We start from the raw sequence: 20,466 nt of genomic DNA, 5'->3' as shown, positions 1-20,466 counted from the left end.
GGTTTTTATACTTTATCTTACATTGGATTTTGTTAAACTTTTAAAACAGCATTCTAAGACCTGTCTAATGTACTTCAGTGACAAGGGGTGCTACCTCTTTTCTATTTCATGGCCTCATACAGAGAGGCTGGCTGTGAACTTAGGGACTCCGAATCAGTAACCAGTAGCTTATTCAGTTGCCCTAAAGGAGAACTTTAAGGCAACTGGATCTATTAGGGTCTTCTTATGTAACAGAAGGCTTGTTACACTTAATACATTTGTTTTTGGGATGCAGGAGAAAAATGAATGAGTTCCTGGAGGAAAACCCATCTAGAAAGATTCAGGCACGGAGGACTGGATCTGTTCACAATTATGCTGTCTTGAAAGTTACTACTAGCTCTGGTAAAGTTGTAAATTACTGGGTAATGGCCAACCACAACAGACCTATAAATACAGTGCTGTATATGTTTATATTAGATTCGAACAAACCATTCTGATGTTTAATTATTCTTAATCATTCATGTCTACTTAATTACAGTATCAAATGTATGTTGTCAAACAATACAAGGAAAGTGAAAGCACTTATTGATCTTTTACATTTGTTTTGTTCAGCGGCTGAGCATATTTTACTGTTGTTTGTACCAGTCATCAGTAAAACGAAAAATGCTCAGGTTCTGTTTGTAAAGCCATTATAGGTATAAATCAGGAAGACTGACGGTCTCCGCTCAATGACATCATTGTCAGGATGTGAACACACTTACTGACATGCCCTGGCTCACTTGAATACAAATCAGTTTTAAAGTCATTCCGAGTTGATTTGTGCAGTTTCTCTTTTCCCACCCTAATGTCCCAGTTTATCCCTTTTTTGTGTAAGGTGTTACATTTCAGATATGGCTTTAACCCTTTTGACCAAGAGGGCATTGTAACAAAGATGAGATCTTAAAACTCATAACCCGGAGAAACAAGAGAAAACCCCTTTTGTGCCGCAACCCCCTGAGGGTTGGGTAGGGTTGTGTTGTTTTTCCATAAAGCTGTTAACTGCCATAGCCATAGCCATTAATAGTCATTGATCGGTTCCTGCATTTTACTCAGAATATTATGTGAGATAATATTGTAGGAAAAATTAATTTGGCTCTCCAAAAATTGATGTCCTCTCTTTAATGTTTTCCTGTAATTTAGTCAGCCTGGGTGTACCACATTTTTGTTAAACAAAGGAAGTGTAGAGATTTTGAAATAATTTAAGAATTTATTACTAAAAGTAAATCACAGACCTTCCTGGAATAAGTTGGTGCTGCCAATAGATGGATGGGATGAATGCTGTCGCCATTCTATGCAGCAAGGAAGGCAATTGTAGTAAAGAGTCGCGATTTGTACCATTGGCTGCTGCAGACTCGCTCTTTTCCACCCACTGTTCCTGTTCATAGTGACTAGAAAGCGGAGTCTAAAGGGTTACAAGAAGGATTTCCATTCAGTGAGCTTCATGATGCCGTAACAGTTAATTTCTGATCATAAGGTGAACTCCACAGTGTACAGGGTGGAGCTGACCGATTATATGGGTGTTCTGAAGGCAAACGTTAACCTCACTGTCATAAGATATACAGTTACATTGACTTATAATGCTAAATTACTATAGATGGACACTGGCTAAGTAATGATATGCCTTTGTGCTCAGGGAGTAGCTCTTATATGTGCTGGGAGAGGCATAAAATGACAATGACAGAAATAGGCTAGGAAAATGGATAACTCTTTTACTTTTAACTATTCCTATTTATAACATTTTAACACAACACTGAGAGTATTCCAGATCCCTGCTAAAGTTTTCACAATATTTAGCTGCAAATACATTTTCCCCACATTCATATTTCTCTAGAACTAGGTGCTCAGAAGAGATTCAATTTAAATAAAGGAATGTAACTATATAGGTCGACCATAGAGTTTTGCCATACATTTTTTATTATTGCTGGATTTATTTGAACATACTCCTATGATAAATAGGTGTTTTTGATACACTCCTCATGTTTCTACATAATCTCATCCAACTAAACTAAACTAAAACAATTTTAAAAATTTGTGCCGGTCTGAATCCTGGACTCATAGCCACTTCTTGAATAAGTTCATAATGGATGGCATCTTTGATGTGGAAATGTGTTGGCCATAAGGCGAATGGGGAAAAACCTATTTGCCTTTATTTAAAAATCATGTCACCACCAAACACCATTTTGAGTGCCAACTATGTATGCTGTTGGAAATGTATTTTTTTTACACTGCAGTAGCAAGCATGACAATAGCGTGCAGACATTTTCTGTTCATTTTGAATAAAGTATAGAAAGTTTTGCAATTATTTTGGAGCAACCCTAATATACTAATAATAATAACCAGCATAGCAAAATTCCTATTAATTCATTAAAATGGGTACAATGGTGTATAACGTTACTCTATTTCAATCATAGAGTATGTATGCATTTGAGAACCTCTTTTAAGAATTGTATTTAAGAACCTCAGTTCACCAGATATGCTTGCCCTTGAGTCCCTCTTTCTTTGTGTGTCTTGTTGCATTTATTCGTTAGACATTGCAGATTTCTTGTGGCTGCCGAACAACATTATGGCTATGCATGGACACCAAACATTTTGTTGTTTTACATATATAAATAATTATAAAAAGGCGGCAAGCTGGCTCAGTGGTAGCACTGCCTGTGTGGAGTTTGCATGTTCTCCCCATGTCTATGTGGGGTTGCTCCGGATGTTCTGGTTTCTTCCAACTGCCCAAAGACATGCAGATTAGGTGAAATTGCGACATTAAAGTGGCCTTAGTGGGCGTGAGTGTGTGTTGATGGACTGCCAACCCGTCCAGGTTTTGTTCGTGCCTTGCATCCTGTGCTAGCTGGGATAGGCTCCAGCACTCCTTGTGAGCATGATCTGAATTAAGACTGATCTTATTTGTTTTCCTTTTCTTGAAACTTACTTTTTGTTAAATTATAAAGCACTCTGAGCTACACTGATGTATGACAATGTGCTATAGAAATGAGCGTTGTTGTTGTAGAAAATCATATGATATAATTATAACAGTAACCCATCAGGGCTTTCTAATGTACTACTGAAAGTTTCTCCTTTTGTTAATTTTCCATTGCTTAAGGGTGACATTATTTCAAAGTTTATACTGCAAGAATCCATCCATCTGTTTACTTAATTCAAGTTTTATTTATTTGTTTGTTTGTTTGTTTATTTATAACCTATTTAAAACAAAAAAGGTTTATAGTGCCTATCATTTAACTAACTATTGATTAGTTTTTCATAATATCAAATCTCATGAATCTGCCCCGTTGTTCCAAGTTACGTAAGAGAGCCGTCTGTGCGTCTCAGGATGTCCTCAGGCCTGATAAGGCTTTTCTATCTGTTATTTGGGAATGATCATTGTTAACCAGTTGAACAGGTGGCTGTGGAACTTTGGTGTGAATGGTGACCTTTATGCCTTCTTTTATATGTAAAACAATGTCTTTATGAAGGCCTTACTGTACAGGCGGCATCTGCTGTGATGTACACTCAATGATGGATATTTTCATTCTTTGGTATATATAACACTTCATGCTTATCTACTATATAGTGTAAAAAACTACTCTGTATGTGTGTGTGTGTGTGTGTGCATATTTGGTCCCTCCAAGCAAATTTAATTGGTCAAGTTAGCTTTTGTCTGATCGGTCGGTTTGGCTTTGGTAGCTCAGGCATAGGGATGATGGCACAATACGTTATGGGTGTGAGGTTTAATTCCTTATTGTGGAAATTTATTTTATTATTATCAAAAATGTGAGAATTCAATAAGAACAAAATTAATAACATACTAAGTGATCGGTAAATATTAATTGGTCGCTAAATATTAATGAGGCACAACCCAAGTTTCCTTCAAAGACAGAAAGTATTCACAACAATACAAATGTGAGTATTGGAGGCTCATCTACCATTGGTGGTAGGAGGTGAGCAAAGTGCCTTGAAATAACAGAATCTGAGGAGCAGGTTTTATGAGAATGTGATCTAGAGAGGAAGTGCTTGCCGAGACAGGATTTAGATACACAACAATGTTGAAGATAGCCATAAGAGAAATGCTGAGGTACATGTAAAGCAAGCAATATCAAATGTTTTTAAATGTATTTTATTACTTGTCCTTAACAGGAAACATAGCTATAGTGTGATATAAAAGAAGGTTGAGCTGTTGATTAGCAAGGCATGTTACACAGCACACAGTGAGTCAGTTGTCAATGCTGTCGCATCACATATTCAAAAAGCTTCAGAACTAAGCCTGCTCACTGTTGGCGTGGCATTTGCATGTTCTGCCGTTGTCTTTATGGCGTTTTCTGTTCCTTCCCCAAGTTCCCTTCGTTCCTACTTGGCACTTCATGTGGCCAGATGAAATTATACTTCAAAAAAGTAATGAAAAATGGCAGCATTTTACTATGATAACTAGTAAACTTCTTCTTAACTAAAAGTTAAAATAAGTGAAGTGACCTTAAGGAAAATAATGACTGAATTGCTGGTATTGGCATTTTACCAATATGTCATAGACATGTTTGGGTATTATTTTGCTCCATATAACCTGCAGCAGCAACAGAACCAACACTAAGTGACTTGCTCAAAGTGTAAGATTTGAACCAATTGCCTTGTGAGTTCAGTCCAAACTTTGTAACCAAAAAACTACCTCCCTGCCAAATGTGCGCCTGAAAAATGAAAGTGGTAAGCTTGTATGCTCAGGAGGCTGCCAGCGCTATGTTCATTAGTTTGTGTTTGAGCATGATAAAGCTGAGGACATTCGAGAGCTAAGTTTAGTAATGCAGTCCTGCACCATTGGACGCACTTTCATATCTATAAAATGATCTGAATTTATTACAGTGACTCAGTCCAAAAATAATGCAACTCTATTCTAATGAATTTGCTTGTTCTATAAATAAATCCAAAGCAAGCTGAAGTACTTTTTTTGTCTTAGTGAATGTTGCCCAGATTCTTACCCATAGAGCACTCTGTTGTTTCACATATGTCTGTTTATTCTTAATGGCCTTGTACTAACGCACTGAAAACTACTATATAAAAAAAGAAACAAGGCATTCCCTAAAAACTCTTGGTCTCTTACGCCCAACACTGTTTACTGCTAATCTGAAGGCAGTCAACTGACAATAGTGACCACTTTTTTGGTGTGTTGCAGTCAGTAATTTCCACGTTGAGAGCAGCAACATTCTTTGAAGCAGCACCTGTAAAACAAAGCACCAAAGGAGAATGATGTACGGCGTCTCTGAAGACAGAGCAGTGTTTTTTTGCAGCAAGAGGCTAATTAACCCACAATTATTTTCTTGTGCACAGGCTGAACCAGAAATTATTGCAAATGGTAGTGGGGCACTCATTTGCTTTCAGAGCGTTACTTTGCTCTTCCATTGCTGCAATGCCAGGCTGGCCTTCTTTTCATTTTTTCTTTAACAATGTCATTTATTTTTAAACTTAATGTGTGACAACACAATTTCATAGCCTGATGCCACGGTACTTTGTGGTTCACCCTGTGAATTCTCAGCTTTGGTAAGGCAGCAGCAAATAAATCTTTTTAATGTTCTGTTCTAATGACTGAGGCTTTTTTGTGAGCTTTATAGAAAAAAAGGTGTGGAAACCATAAATAGCATGTGTGCAGAGACTGCTTTTCTGCAATGCAGCCTATTGCTGTGTGCTGTGTACAGCTGAGTAATAGACTTTCCTTTATAAAGGCCAGATCTAAAATCTGAGAGACACACAAATTGGAAGGCCTCTTCTTTTAAATGTCCGGACAACCCCAGATGCCTCACCTATCCTGATATTCCATATCTTTTCCTTTCTTTTTTAAACACCTTATGTGCCTTGATGATTTTATTATAATTTAAATTTAAATTCAGCTGAATGTGAATATCACTGATCGTTATTCTGAAAGTGAGCTAAGGCAATCTCAGGCTGGTGTTTGTGCTTGCAAGGAGCTTTTGTCATGTTGATGGCCATCTTGCCATAGGGTCAATTGCATCAGGTATAGGACTAGAAGTAATGCTGCCACAATTCATTTGGAAACTTTGTAGTGTCAAAGACACCAACAGCGACACTTGAGAGTTCATATTAGAGATTGTTCTCTCCTAAGGTCTGAAGATACTCTTTGCTTATTGCTATCTTATTAAATTATCCATTTTGCCATACCAAGGTTTCTTTTGTCACCTGCAGTGCACACTATTTCGAGGTGCCCCACATAATTAGAAGTCTGCTTTTTGAGGTTCTCTTATTTCTCAAATTTAAATGCCTGCTGTAAATGTACTTCTTTTATTCTTGTCTTTGCTTTGTTCTCTTTTGTCTACCATTGCTTTCTTCTGACTCTCATTTATGATCACTGCAGGACGACCTGGACAATCTTTAGAACTGGCAGATACTTCAGAAAATTCAGTTCCATAAAGACAAGTGATAATCAGGACATGCAGGAAAATGGAAGTTATAATTGTGAGAAATATAAAAAGGATTTAGGGGATGACATTGATCCAGTAGACAAAGCAGAGAAATAATTAAAAAGGCCAACAATATGTTAAGTTACATAGTAAATACTCTTCAGTACAAATCAAGAGACAGTCTGTTCTAGACGTGGGCGGTATGGTCAAAAATTCATCCCAAGGTATAATTAAAAATTCAGATGCTTTTGGTAGATGCCAACATAGTGTATATTTGTATCTACTTTTCAAAATAAAGGAATGCTAGCTGGTGGTATAAAGGTTACTTTGGATTGTAGGAGTAATAAATGGGCACAGGATTTGAAAGATAGATCGACTTAATGCCATTATGACTAGATAAGATAGTCACTACAGAGGAAAGGTTGTAACAAAATATTCCAAGATCATTAGAAGGAGAAGAAGGTCATGACGTACCGTCAAGAAGCCAATGGGATGCCTCCAATGCATAAGGTAGAGCAAATAAGTTCGAAAATGGGACCATTTGCCCTGTTATAGCAGGCAAGGTAGCTTTTTTTAAGAGAAAAGATGTGTCCAAGAGTACCAGTATGATTCTGCCAATTGCCCTGATAATAAACCCAGGATGAATTATAAAGACTTTTAAAGGCTTATCCTTGTTAGAGCCAGAAAGTTGGGGAATAGGTTGGCATGTAGGTGTGAAAAGCAGCAAGTATATTTATGACAGAGAAAGAAATAGAATATATTTTGCATTTTACTGGTGGAAAAAATATGATGCTACTTCGTTTGAGCTTTTTTGAGCTCTTATATTTATTTCATATCATCGGTGCTCCCTTTGATCAACCCAGCCCACTCTATTTGCCTTAAAAACAACATTAATGTGCATTTTTGGAGTTCTGCTTTCTTTTGCTTCTTATGGTATACAGAAGTGAATAAAATAGCGGGCTGTTATCTGATTAATCGTTGAGGCAGTAATATATTTGTCTGTTTACTTTACATAAATCAGTTTCTTTCAGTTCTTAGGAATCTCAATGTACTTTATCTAGTATAGGCCAACATCCCTATGTGACAAAAAATTACACTTCAAGAATAGTTTGCTCTGTGTCCTTAACTAAGAAAAAAGCCTCTTAGTACTTAGTATAACCTGTATAAAAATAACATGTAAGTTCATTCATTTGTTATTTAATTTGCATAGCTGATGTCAGATGGGGTCTGTCCCAGTAACATTTAGCATTAGGTAGGGACCTAACCTGGACAAATACCATTCTGTCATCAAGGCACTCTCCCACGCACAACCACACTTTCTCACACCAGGCCAATTTAGAGTTCCACTTTTAAAGTTTTCACAAGCAAATTGTAGCCGCAACTCCTTAAATAGTATGTGTGGGAAACGTCTGTTATAAGAAACATACGGTGCCAATCTGTAAAAATCAGTGTACTCACAAAGGAAGCCTAAAAATATTAAACTAAAGGCTAGTCTAAAAGGTTTGCTTTAGGTAATACTGCTTGAAAGCAGTGATGCTACAGAGAAGACATTCAGACAATGATCTCTTTTGTGTGTTTATGCCACCAGATGTTTGCTTCAATTGAACTATGCAGTTCCATGAGGTAGCAATGTGGTGCAGTGGGCACAAGTCCCAACCCAGTCAGTATCCGTGTACAAATTTCTGGTTCTGGTGTTCATATGGTTTTTCAGAAGGTGTTCCCATTTTCATCCTAGACACATGCAATATATGTCTCACTCTAAGTTCAGTGTGAAGGCACTGTGATGAACAAGCAGCCCCATCAGTGTTGGCTTGGAGCTTTGCCCACTGTGACTCTGAATTGGCGAAGCAAGATAGAAATTAGATGCAGATAAAGGACACCGGGTGTATTCATTTTTTAATCTCTGATGGAAACATTCACACTGATGCTGGCATCTATTTATGTTTCCATTTATCTGTTCATCAGGTAGAAATAAAATCATGTTAATTAGTATATGAGGTGAGACACAAAAACAACTGGACTGGGCTTGGGGCTTTCCTGGAAAACTGTCTGGAGGTGGGCCGAACATGAATCATAGAACTATATCCCCTCCTACACATCCTCTCAAACCGCTGACCGGCTAAGTATATTCTGTGAATATGTGTCCCAGTCAGTATTTGCACAATAATCGCTACATGATTTGCCGCTATACCGTCAGGTGAAAAAATCAAACAGCAAATCAACATCAAATTTCTTGCAAAAATTGAACAAAATGGCCACAGAAACTTATGAAATGAAAAAAACAGTGAACGGTGATGATAGTTTGTCAAGTTTTTCAGTGACACAAACGTTTCAAGGAAGGACAAGTAAATGTGGAAGACGTTCAACGCCTAGGTCCCACATGCTCATCTTGGATGGATGAAAACATCAAAATGGTGAATCAGATTGTTCGAAATTATCGTACTGCTTTTTCCATAAAGCAGTTTTTGACTGACAAAAACATTCCTGTCCTTGATCATCCTCCCTATTCACCCGATTTAGCTCCCTCTGATTTTTACTTGTTCCCGAAAATCAAAAGTGACCTGAAGGGAACACATTCTTCTTCAGTGGATGAAGTGAAGACAAAAACAGCAAGCCTGCTGAAGAGTCTCAAGCAAGAAGACTTCCAGCACTGTTTCAATCAATGGAAGATACGTATGGAGCGGTGTAGATATCGGGAGGGGGCTATATAGAAGGTGACAATGTTTAGAATGTTGTAATATATCAATAAATACATATTTTTTTTAACAAACTGGTTACTTTTGTGTCTCACCTTGTACTGTAGTGTTATGAATCCATAGTTGAACTTTGAGATCATAATAAGAAAGAGGAAAACATAATATAAGGCAACATTCTGAAACCAGCATAATTCGAATCAAGATCATTTCATTAAAGCACAAGAAACAGCCAGAATGGATCCATACATGCACACAGCCATACTCATACTCATTTGCCAATTTAGAATCTGCACTTCACACAACATGCAGGTTATTAGTTTGTGGGAGGAAAACATAGACAAACATTGGAATAATATTCAAACCCCACACATGGGATTAGAACTCTAGATGGGACAATTAATTGTAGATACAAGGTTACAATACGAGTTCACACTCAAACCAGCAGGAGTTAGGCACCAAGTAATAGATGAGGTCTTCACTTCTCAGTCATTTTGTAATCAGCTGCCCTTCTCAATGTCCCCAGACCACAATGATTCAGAACTCATAAGTCAGAGACACATGAAGGCCTCTGAGATGGCTCACACCTTCCAGTACCCTGGTGAGCCTGGTTTTCAAGGTGCGGCTATGTGTAGGCTCTGCTCATTTGCAAAAAGGGTCACGAAGGAAGCCAAGAAGACAATGCATTTGTTATTCATCTTGTGGTACTTTAGCATCCTGCCTGCCATTACTGTGGGACTCAGCAGGACTGCATGTGCTGAGCCTGCAAAATTCGTGCAGCATGTAACAATTCTGGCTAGAGAAAAGGAAAAAAGAATTTGTTTTGACAGGCGGTTTATTGTTATGATAGTTGAGCACAACAGAATCGTTACTCATTTTTTTTACAATGACCAGTCACAGTTTTTGACTTGTGTTATTATTTGAGATTATTTGTGGGGCAGGTTCATTCACACTTAGTTGCTTTAATTTACAGAAGATACAGAGGAAGAGTGGGTGCTCTGCGACGTGACCAAAATGATTGAGAAAGAACTACACGATATTTTATTACTGACAGGATTGTCTTTATTTCATAATTTATTATTACTGTGTTTGGCAGATATCTTTATCCAAGGCAGTTTGCTAGATCAGGACACACTAAAGTTGTTCATAACTTGTACTTTTTCATAAGAGTGCAGGTAGGTGAAATGACTTGTTCAGAGTTACATAGTGAACTGTAGGTGAGGAAAAAAACAGCAGCCTTAAGGCCACAAAACCACGCTAATGCAATAAAAGCAGAATAGCAGTGCTGTGCATTGTGGAACTTGCATCATATAAGCAAAAGATGTTAAAATCAAATTGGAAATAAATAGCCTTCTTTAAAAAGTTTGCATTTTTTTGCTTTTAAATTAAGTCTTCTGCATGAAGAATGAGGCAGTGGCAATGCATGTCTGCAACGCCTGTGAAGAACCACTGATTACCACACATACAGTTGTGAGATGTGGAGAAACACCACAGAGAAAAGAGCAAATGCCAGTGAAGATCATCCCCAGTGCAAGCAGAGCAGCACAAAAAGGCAACAGAGCATCAAAGATGGCATCCGTTGAGAGCAAGGCTTTCTTCACTGCTGATGTGCGCTTTGTTCATCTGAAACGGGAGTGGGAATGACTGGAATTCCACTGATTAGAAGGAAAAAGAAATGAATGGATGGCACCACAATCTGTCTTCTCAGCGCTGAACAGCCCTGCAGATGTATCAAGATGATTAGGCGTGCTATACATTGCGTGCCAGTCCATGGCCTTTGCTGATGCCATGCTGGCAGCAAGGTGTAAACAAGTATTAGCGCATGAATCACAATAATATTCATAATCATACCACACAAGTGTAATTTACTCTTTTTGGTCTGGGAGATCAAAGGCTGATTATAACAGCCTCAAATATAAGGCCCCAGAGCTTTAATTTTGTGAGACAGAGATTCTATCAGGTAAGTCAGGCCGACACCAGTGGTGAATACTCAATTTAGAATGGTGAGATGAAAAAAAAAAAACTAGTGTACATGGTTAATTATGAACTAGGGGCTGTAACTGAAGTCACAAGTTTAGGTAGACGCAAATGACAAGAATAAGTTATATATACTAAATTTATTCAGCATCTCTCAAGAAGGATCTGAGATGCTGCCAACAACTATAGTTACTTTGTCACATTATCATATGTATGTTTGGTTGACATCCTTATCCAAGGTGACTTACAAGATCGATAGAACACAATTGTTTTTTGCTTTTTTCCCCCACTTGGAGTTCAGGCAGGTTAAATGACCTACTCCGGGTCATATAGTAAACTGGATGTGGGAATTGCCAAGTCCCAAGCAACTCCTCTATGCTGCCTACTAGTCACATACAATACCTTATGCTGACTGATTGACAGGCACTTTAATAATGCTAGCCTCATGGTAAATTACACAAAACTCTACTAGTCAGGTACCAGGAAAAACACAGTGCTATGCCGTGAGGTCAGTGGAGTATAGTAGCAGACGCTTTATGGGACACAAATCCCAAGCCATGCTTTACTAAGCTGCAGGTTTGAATGAAATGCGGTCATCAACAACAATGTAGTTGAATATTTCAGCCTGCACTTGCTTCACTCACTTGAATTGTAACCACTGTTCATCAGAAAGATATCCTTTTTAGCTGTGTTAAAGCAATTTGTGATGGTATATTCTATAAATTGCACTATATAAAATACATTTTCATTGATTTATATTATAGTAAGCATGTCATACTCTGTACTGTCATACAGCACTTTAAAAAAGTGACATTAATGCACTGTTGGACAGTATAGTAGAACTTACTTTGATAACAAAAGGGCAACAGGTAGAGTAGGTGGTCTCCAACTCAGGTCCTGGAGTGCAGTCATGGGGGCTGAGGCCTATTTTGACAGCATCCAGTACTATGCAGCACTCATCATTCCATTGCAAAATGCACACATCCATACACACTTCTCTAGACACGTCCACTCAACGAAACCCTGTAGAGTATGGGGAGGATAAAGGAGCATCTAGATAAAATAAAATGAAATCGCACAGGGAGAATGTGCAAATTCCCCACAGCCAAAGAGAGGGCAAGTCACCCTTGTGCTTTTGTGAACATTTATTGTTTGTTCTAAAGGTATGGCTAACTATGGTTAAATCACCACATAATATATTCCAAAGAAAACAATTTTAACAACAGGGTTTCAAGTCCAGAGATATTTCCAATTAGTTTCAGTGTTTACTTTTAGTCTCCTTTTCTGTGAAGAAGAACTACACGATGAATACGATAGATGACATGAGAAGCCCGTAAACACAGAAGTGTTAAGTGAGGTTTTGGCAAAAGTATTCCTTTTTTGAATAATGGTTCATTGTTCTAGTGTTTCATTCCCCTTGTCCTACACCTCCCAAAAGAGTGACTTGTCCTACAATTATAGTGGCATTCATCATACATTAGAGTTTTTCCAAACAAACCATTTATGTATCATTATAGCTTTTATTTTATATTTCAAACTAAAATTATGTGTTACAGCTTCCCAAAAACTAGAGGAACAAAATCTAAGTATATTTACCTCATCTTCCTGTCTTTGTCTCTTAAACATATATAACCTAAGAATGGGACGAACTGAAGCAAGCAAATGTTCTGGCAAAATTCTTTGATTCTTTAGCCTAAAGACTCCTAGATTTTGCTCATCTCGTGCTAAAGGGCTGGGGATGAAACAAAGGTGAAAAGTACTGGACTATGACACTACATGCTAGAAGAACAGCCAGTAAGTCAAACCCTCCACCCCCTAATACATGTTTGTATCCTCAGTACTAAACTGGACTCGTTTATACAGTAAGTGTCATATTTATTCAGGATACTATGATTTAAGTTCATCTTCGTCATGTGTGTGATAAACTATTTTTTTCTAAGTAATCGCATATGGACCTTAAGACAGTGTGGCTACTTTCATGAGCAAATGTAGATGTGGGTGTCGGATTGGCTCTGCAAGGTATTGGATCTTCATTTGTGCCCAGTCATTCTACAGTAGGCTTTGGTCCACATGATCCTTAACTGGACTGAGTGTTTAAATTAATGAAAAGATGGACAGATTAGACTTACCCTGGTCAGCCACAACATTAAAACACCTGGCTAATATTGTGTAAGTCCCGCTTGTGTCACCAAAACAGTTCTGGCCCGTTGAGACTTGGACTCCACAATACATCTAAAGGCGTCCTATAGTATCTGGTACCAAGACATTAGCAGCAGATCTTTTAAGTCCTGTAAGTTGCAAGGTAGGGCCTCCATGGATCAGACTTGTTTTTCCAGCACATTTCAAAGATGGTTGATGGAATTGAGATCTGGGGAAGTCAGCCAAATCAGCACCTTCAACTCTTTGTCATGTTCCTCAAACATTTCCTTTGGCAGTATACTGTATGCCACCCTTGCAGTAAGGCAGGAGCATTATCCTTTTGAAAGATGCTACTGCAATCGGGGAAGGGCAATGTGTCAATATGACACCCTCATCAATACCGGAACCCCAGCTAAACATTGCCCAGAACATCACACTACCTCTTATATACAGAAAGAACAGGAAGAAGTGTGTCTTCCAGTGGTATGGCAGAAATTACCTCTTTCATTCTAAAGGGAAACGGGCATGGCAGTTACCACTAATTCGTCCACCATCATTCTTACATTATTAGAGGCAGTGAGATTTTCCGCAGGCTTGTGGGTTGTAAACACTGTTTGTCTCCTTAAGTAGCTTCTCTTTACAAATGATCCACATAACATCCACATCAATGCCAGGACCCAAGGCTTCCCAGCATAATATTGCCCAGAGCATCACAATGCCTCTGCCGTCTTGCCTTCTTCCCGTAGTGCATCCTGCTTCCATCTCTTCCCCAAGTGAACAACACACATACACTTGGCCATCCACATGATCTAGAAGTTATTAATCAGACCAGGCCACCTTGTTCTATTGTGCCGTGGTCCAGTTCTGACACTCACGTTCCCATTGTAGGCACTTCTGGCAGTGGACACAGGTCAGCATGGGCACCCTAACCGGTCTGTGTCCCAGCACCTTTCTCTCATGGGCAGCATTACGTTGTTCAGCAATTTATATTACAGTAGCTGTTCTGTGGGATTGCACCAGATGGGTTAGCCTTCGCTTCCCACATGAATCAATGAGCCTTGGGTGCCCATAGTTCACCATCAAGAACTGACTGTTCACTTGCTGCCTAAAATATTCCACCCCTGGACAGGTGCTACTGTAACAAGATAATCAATGTTATTCACTTTACCTGTCAGTGATTTTAATTTTGTAGTGCATAACTTATGTAAAGGTTTAGTGATAACATCCATCGCTGTGTGCTAGGAGAAACTACTGAACTTCTCTTTTGTGTACAGTGTACAATGTCTCCTGCCATTGTGTCTGACCTTACCCTAGCCAATTTTAGCAGACACGCTGGCACAGGAACTACATTATTAGGCAAACTATACTTTGAATGTACTCTCAGAATATTGCTTGTTTAATTCTGAGTCTTATACGTAGGTAATAATTTAATAATAGCTTAATTTTTATTTATTTTTATACTGTTTTGCGGTATATTTTGTGTGCATTGTTATGGCAAGTAAATTTTCCCTCAGGGATCCAGAAAGCATTTTTGGCATCCTTAATCAAGTGTCCAATGGGTGCCCCGGAGCTTCCTGCTTGCTTAAGCAAATATAATCAATTAAATAACTAGTAGCAGACAGCATGGACCAGCTTGTCCCAGATAAGAACTCTTTCACAGTTCCTGGTAGTCTGTAGAATTTCTACTTCCCTAATGTCACTTCTTCTTTCTCAGTCTGGTATCAAAGTGAATATACTTCTATATCTCCCTGTAAACTGTCAGAGCTTATTGCCCCCTGATGGTCTCTGTTGTAACACAGACTTAATTGGCAAAGTTGACTTTTGAATGCCAATTGAAACAATGCAAGAGTATGACTGTGCCTTTCACAGCTTGTTATGTAGTAATTGGGAGACTGCAGGTCTTTTCTCAATGGTCTTTTTGCTTAATGCTTGAACTTGTTCAAAACACTGCTGAGAGAGTTCTGACTTGGACCCACCAAAGTGAACATTTCACCCTTGTGCTGGATCTACTGCACTAGCTTCACAGTCGATGTGAAAGTTTCAGAACTCTCATTTAGTCTAAGAATGCAGTAAAAGTCAAAACATTAAGTAGATTGTGCCTCATAATAGTTTGAACTGTATTATTTTACAGATACCTGTAATAAATGAAGAGAAAGTCCACCACTAAGTTGAAGTGCTACCTTGGTACCCGATTTAATGGAAGATGATTTTCACTGAAACAGTACAGAAATAAGTATAATTTTGTTAGACCACCAGTCATATCAAACAAAATGTCTTCTTAATAGAGCTCTTCTTGCATGGACTCATCCTCTGTGAGGGATAATCCTGAAATGAATGGCGACTTCCAGTCTCTCTCAACCTGATATATAGATACAACTGGAAAGAGTGGGTCTTCTGATGGTATGGCAGAAAAATTTCTTCACCCACAAACGGAATGCGACATATCACTCCTTTATTCATTCCCATCATATTTACTTTATCAGAGGCAGTGAGATACACCCCAGGCTTGTGGGACTGTTTGTCTTTTTAAGTAGTATCTCTTTACAGATGATCACTAATTTGTGCCAGATTAAATTAAATTTAGGTTAATACCATGTATTACCCACACAAAGTAAAAATGTTAGATTTGAATACACATTGGGAGATCTCAAACTTGAAAGTACACATTATTGGTAGGACCTGAGAATCATGTTATGTTATATAACATGACGTGTATAGTATACTACTTGCATATCGTTACAGGAGTTTTGGGAAAGAATGGAATCAAAGATGACATTAAAATGTCCTAACATAAGCAGGGATCATAACTGGGAAAAAGTAAATAACCAAAGCTCAGGTTGTGTAGCCAAAATCGTAGTGAAAATGCTGAGAGTTACGTTTTATGCCAAAACGATGACATGTAATCAAAGCCAATAGACACGAAATGTAATGTGTAGTCACAGGGCAGAAAAAGTGGTCAAAACCAGTAAATTCAAAAACTAGCAATAATAAATGTCTCTAAGGTTTTTGTTTTTGAAACCACAATCTTGGACGACTAGGAAATGAATGACACAAGTTTATACTGTCATGGTAATGATGTCACATGTTGTACACTTCCGGCTGTCCAACCGATCACTGTTATAGCAATAGTCAACAAATCTATCTCAAATTGGTGATGCTTAAAAAAAAAAGAAGATAGCATCATAGGAGAATGTACATTATTTTTAACAATATTAAAAACACATGGAAACAACAAAAGAAGCATAGCTAACAGATTTCGTGATCTCTAAATCCCCAGAAATTATGCTCAAATGATTATGGAGACCAAGGAACTGGTGGAAAAGGGAGGTTATGCATAAGTTATATAATGCACTAGTGAGGCCTCAGATGGAGGACTGTGCTCAGTTTCAGTTTTCGTAGTACAAGAAGAACATAGCAGCACTAGAGAAAGTGCACAGGAGAGCAACTAGGCTAACTGACAGGACTGAGGTGTATTGTGGAATAGTGTGTCTGTTGCTAGGAAATCGGTGGTCCTTTTCAGCTTCTCGCACCTGTGCCTGATTAGGCAGTAGTGGATAAAAGGAGCCTGCATGGGACAGAAAGGGGAGAGAAAAATGCAAAGACAAAGAAACTGTGAGAAAGGTAGATTAAAGAAAATGAGGGAGAGAAGGGCAGGAATGGGAGAGAGCCGATACGAGTGAACGAGTGAGCGAGTAAGAGAGAGAGAGAGAGAGAGGGGAGACTATCAGACAATATAGTTTTAAAAAACCCTTTTGCTGAATATTCCTTTTTAAATTTCCTACTTTGTTTTTTTTAATTTTCCTTTCATGTATAATTTGGCCAATGTTTTCATTTGTAAGAGAGAACTGAAGGTGTAATGCACTGCTGAACTGGGGTAGAGCTTAAAGGTAATAGATGTAGAGGAGGTTTTGTCAGGTTTGAATTGTTGAAGCTTGTGAGTTGTCTTATTTTTGAACTTCCCTTATAAAGATCCCATTAAGTAAGTTAGCCACATTCTTATTTGTAACCTTACTTAACCCTATCCCCACCCTATTATCTTAAATAACTTTTTTCCAACTGCTTGCAAACTGCCAGGACTGCTCCATAGTGATATGGGGCACTGGAATGTTTCTTGATTTTCATGCCTAATGAAGCATCTTGTCACTCTTTTCAGCTTTTAACTATTGATGACAATTTCTGTGGATTGGATATGAATGCGCCACTGGGAGTTTCTGAGATGTCAAAAGGTATACCTGTGTTCACAGAGGAAACAGACCGGATGACCTCTGTTATCGCCTACGTCTACAAGAATCATTCTCTCGCTTTCATAGGCACAAGCAGCGGAAAACTGAAAAAGGTAGGATGGCACATTATTTTGCTAAAAAATGGTTTGCTGCTTTTTCCAGAGGTGTTTGTTTATTATACTTTACAAATTGTGAAATCCTGAATGCACCTGCTGCACGTAACAAAAATATAAGAGACTGAGCAGCTTGTCTGCTGCATTTTGTAGGTACTGCTAGCTAATGTAGTGTGATCATCTGTTTACACATGAGGAATATATCTGCTTGTTTCTGCTTGTCACTTTTTTATGATAATGCAAAGGCTTTTGTGAACCCAAGATACAAAACAGATTAACATGCAATAGGAAGCTACTAATTGTGTGCCATTTTAACAGAAAACGAAAAAAAACAATCAGCCAGTTAATTCCAAAGCTCCAGTTTTCTGCTCTGCTGTTATACCTTTTTAGATAGAAATGCAGATAAAGACAGCTTTTCAGATGCAGATGACCAGTAGTGTGTATTGAGCGTGAATGTGTACATGGCCTCGTAAAGGACATCTGATTTATGTGTAGTGGGCAATGCATTCAGTGCACTTTATGGCCTTTTGTCCACTGGGGAATCCAGTGTGTAGGAAAGATCTGCATCATAACCTTTTTGAGTAATGTGTGTTTTCAAATGTTGGTGACATGTAGTTGCCAAAAGAGGTGCTGATGTGTATCACTTTACAGGTAAATCTAATGTATGCTTAATCCAAAAGAAAGAAAGAAAAAAGTTAAGTTTAAATGAAATAACCATCAAAAAATGACTCTGTGTGCCAGGAATGACAATATGAGCAAGTGTTTGCTTACTTCAGAGTAACTGTACACTGGGAGAAATAATGGAAATAATGCATTGGTTAATTAACTTCTTTCGTTTTTGCTAAAATTAGGGAAGTAGGTTGTTCCTTTAAATGATGACAAATGAAAATGTCAAATGGAATACCTAATAGGGAGTTGCTTCCAGGTGATCACATGTACCATAATGTTATTCAAAAGCTGGTGCCCCCAGTATTCAAGTGGTGCAGTGGGTAACCCAAGGCCTAGGGGTGATCAGCATTGATATTCCCTGCTTTGTGTGGTGTTCTGAATCCGAAAGTAATGGAAGCATGTTCAGAATGTAAATACAAGGATTTGTGCTGCCAATGGGCAACTTGTATCCAGTAACTAATAGCACTGAAACTCTACTGAATGTATTCAAGGACAGCAGTGTACAAACTAAGAGAAAAAATTGAAGGGATCATTTTAACTTAAGCAAAATTAGAATAACAGGTGATGTGCCGAATAATTTTAAAACATGAAAGAAATTCTCTGGAACATGTCACAAATTGATTTTGTTTCATGTGTGAATAATTTTATTTTTGGTTAATTTTTATTTCTTTTAGTTTCGTCACAGTAAAAATATCACTTTGCCATTTTGTGTCTGGACTTTCCTTTGAGTGTTGGCCTTTTCCCATGCTTAAAATCATGGGCACCACCCTTAAGGGGCACAGACATGGTCTTATTTCTCTGCCATGTAACACACGCACACACAAAAAAAAAAAAACGCTGTCTAGACCCTGTGTTTAAACTTCAACCAAACAAAAGAGACTTAGCATCTGAAGCAAGTGAAAGACAAACAAAACATATATTTACTCATAGAGAAATAACTACTTATAGTCAATAGTGCATTGTTTTGAAATTAAAGAGTTTGGTTTTGCCATCTTGACATGTTGAAATATAAAGGAAAGTTTTCATTGTAACCGCTCGGCTAACAGCATTTGTACTAATCCCCAAAAGAAAGACTTTTAACATTTCTGCTGTTTCCTGAACCATTTTATTCTCTATGTGTCCTACCTGACATGTCTGAAGAAAGTGAGCCTAAACTAATTGTTACTTCAAAATCTATTGTTCATTTATAATATGGAGACATGAATGCTGATTGGATGAAAGTGATTTTTTTACAAAGGCTGAGAAACACTTCTTTACACAGAGATCAATTGATATATGGATCAAATCATTGACATTGAAAGCAATACCTTAAACAGGTTCAAATTTCAATTTGGCATTATGTGTTCTTATCAAATCTATTTTTATGTTCATGGACATAGTAGATATTAAAATTGTTTCTACCCCAGAGAGGCACAGGTTATGTCTTGAACAAAAGTATGATCATCAATACCCAAAAATAATTTGTGACCTCTCCCCCCACTTTACTATCCCAGGGTTGAGTCTGAGTTATTTGCCTAAATGTTAGCCAATAAAAATTTTTAGTTCCATTTTCTCTGAAGGGCAAGTGAAGTAAATGCAAAGCTTTATTGGTATTTTTTCCTCCGTGGTTTTCAAACTTTCTTCTTTGCAGTATCACTCTAGGTCAAGAAATAAACATTAGCAGATGCCACATCCCCAGGAGAAACATGTAGAATCCATCTAAACACGACCATAATGTAACTACAAGAAGCTCAGAGCTGTTGGGTTTATAGAGAGCCTCATTTTCTGGTCGGCACTGTGGCAAACCCCAGACCAACAAGGCTCCAGCACCAGAACCGCTTACATATGAGGTGAGCCACTGACACTTTTCTGTGCTTCATCTTGCTACAGCAAGCTTTCTGGCCTTCATTTGTATTCCTGGCAAAGGTGCTCCAGATGCAAAAACCCTTAATTACAGTCAACGTGTGTAATGCGCAAGGTAAACTTTTAGAGACAGTTTTTGCTATTCTTGCAATGCCGCTTAATCCCAATTAGTAATGCCTGAGCACCTTTATTGGATTTGCTATTGTAGAAGTGACTTAAATAATAAGATATCAGTGCAGGTTGCTACTGCTTTGCAGTGGCCTTCTTTTTGCTAATAAAATTCAGCCAAAAAAGCAGAAGAAACAAAAAGTAGCATGCTGTCTCACTAAAATTATTAAATAATTATCATGTTACAGCAATAGTGTACATACACATGCTGTTAGTATGCTTTTCTTTAGTTGAC

The 20,466-nt window shown here is 38.1% G+C and overlaps 1 protein-coding gene across 1 annotated transcript in view; it reads left to right on the top strand.

Annotated features, from left to right (window-relative positions):
• plxna4 (plexin A4) overlaps positions 1–20,466 on the top strand; it is a 748,931-nt gene that overhangs the window by 28,060 nt on the left and 700,405 nt on the right. Inside the window, exon 3 of the mRNA XM_039761357.1 lies at positions 17,370–17,552. Coding sequence (XP_039617291.1) covers positions 17,370–17,552 — 183 coding nt within the window. The remainder of the gene's footprint in view (positions 1–17,369; positions 17,553–20,466) is intronic.

This window comes from Polypterus senegalus, chromosome 8 (genome assembly GCF_016835505.1).
Source record: "Polypterus senegalus isolate Bchr_013 chromosome 8, ASM1683550v1, whole genome shotgun sequence".
Classification (NCBI taxonomy): domain Eukaryota; kingdom Metazoa; phylum Chordata; class Cladistia; order Polypteriformes; family Polypteridae; genus Polypterus; species Polypterus senegalus.
This window is presented reverse-complemented; position numbering and strand designations above follow the sequence as displayed.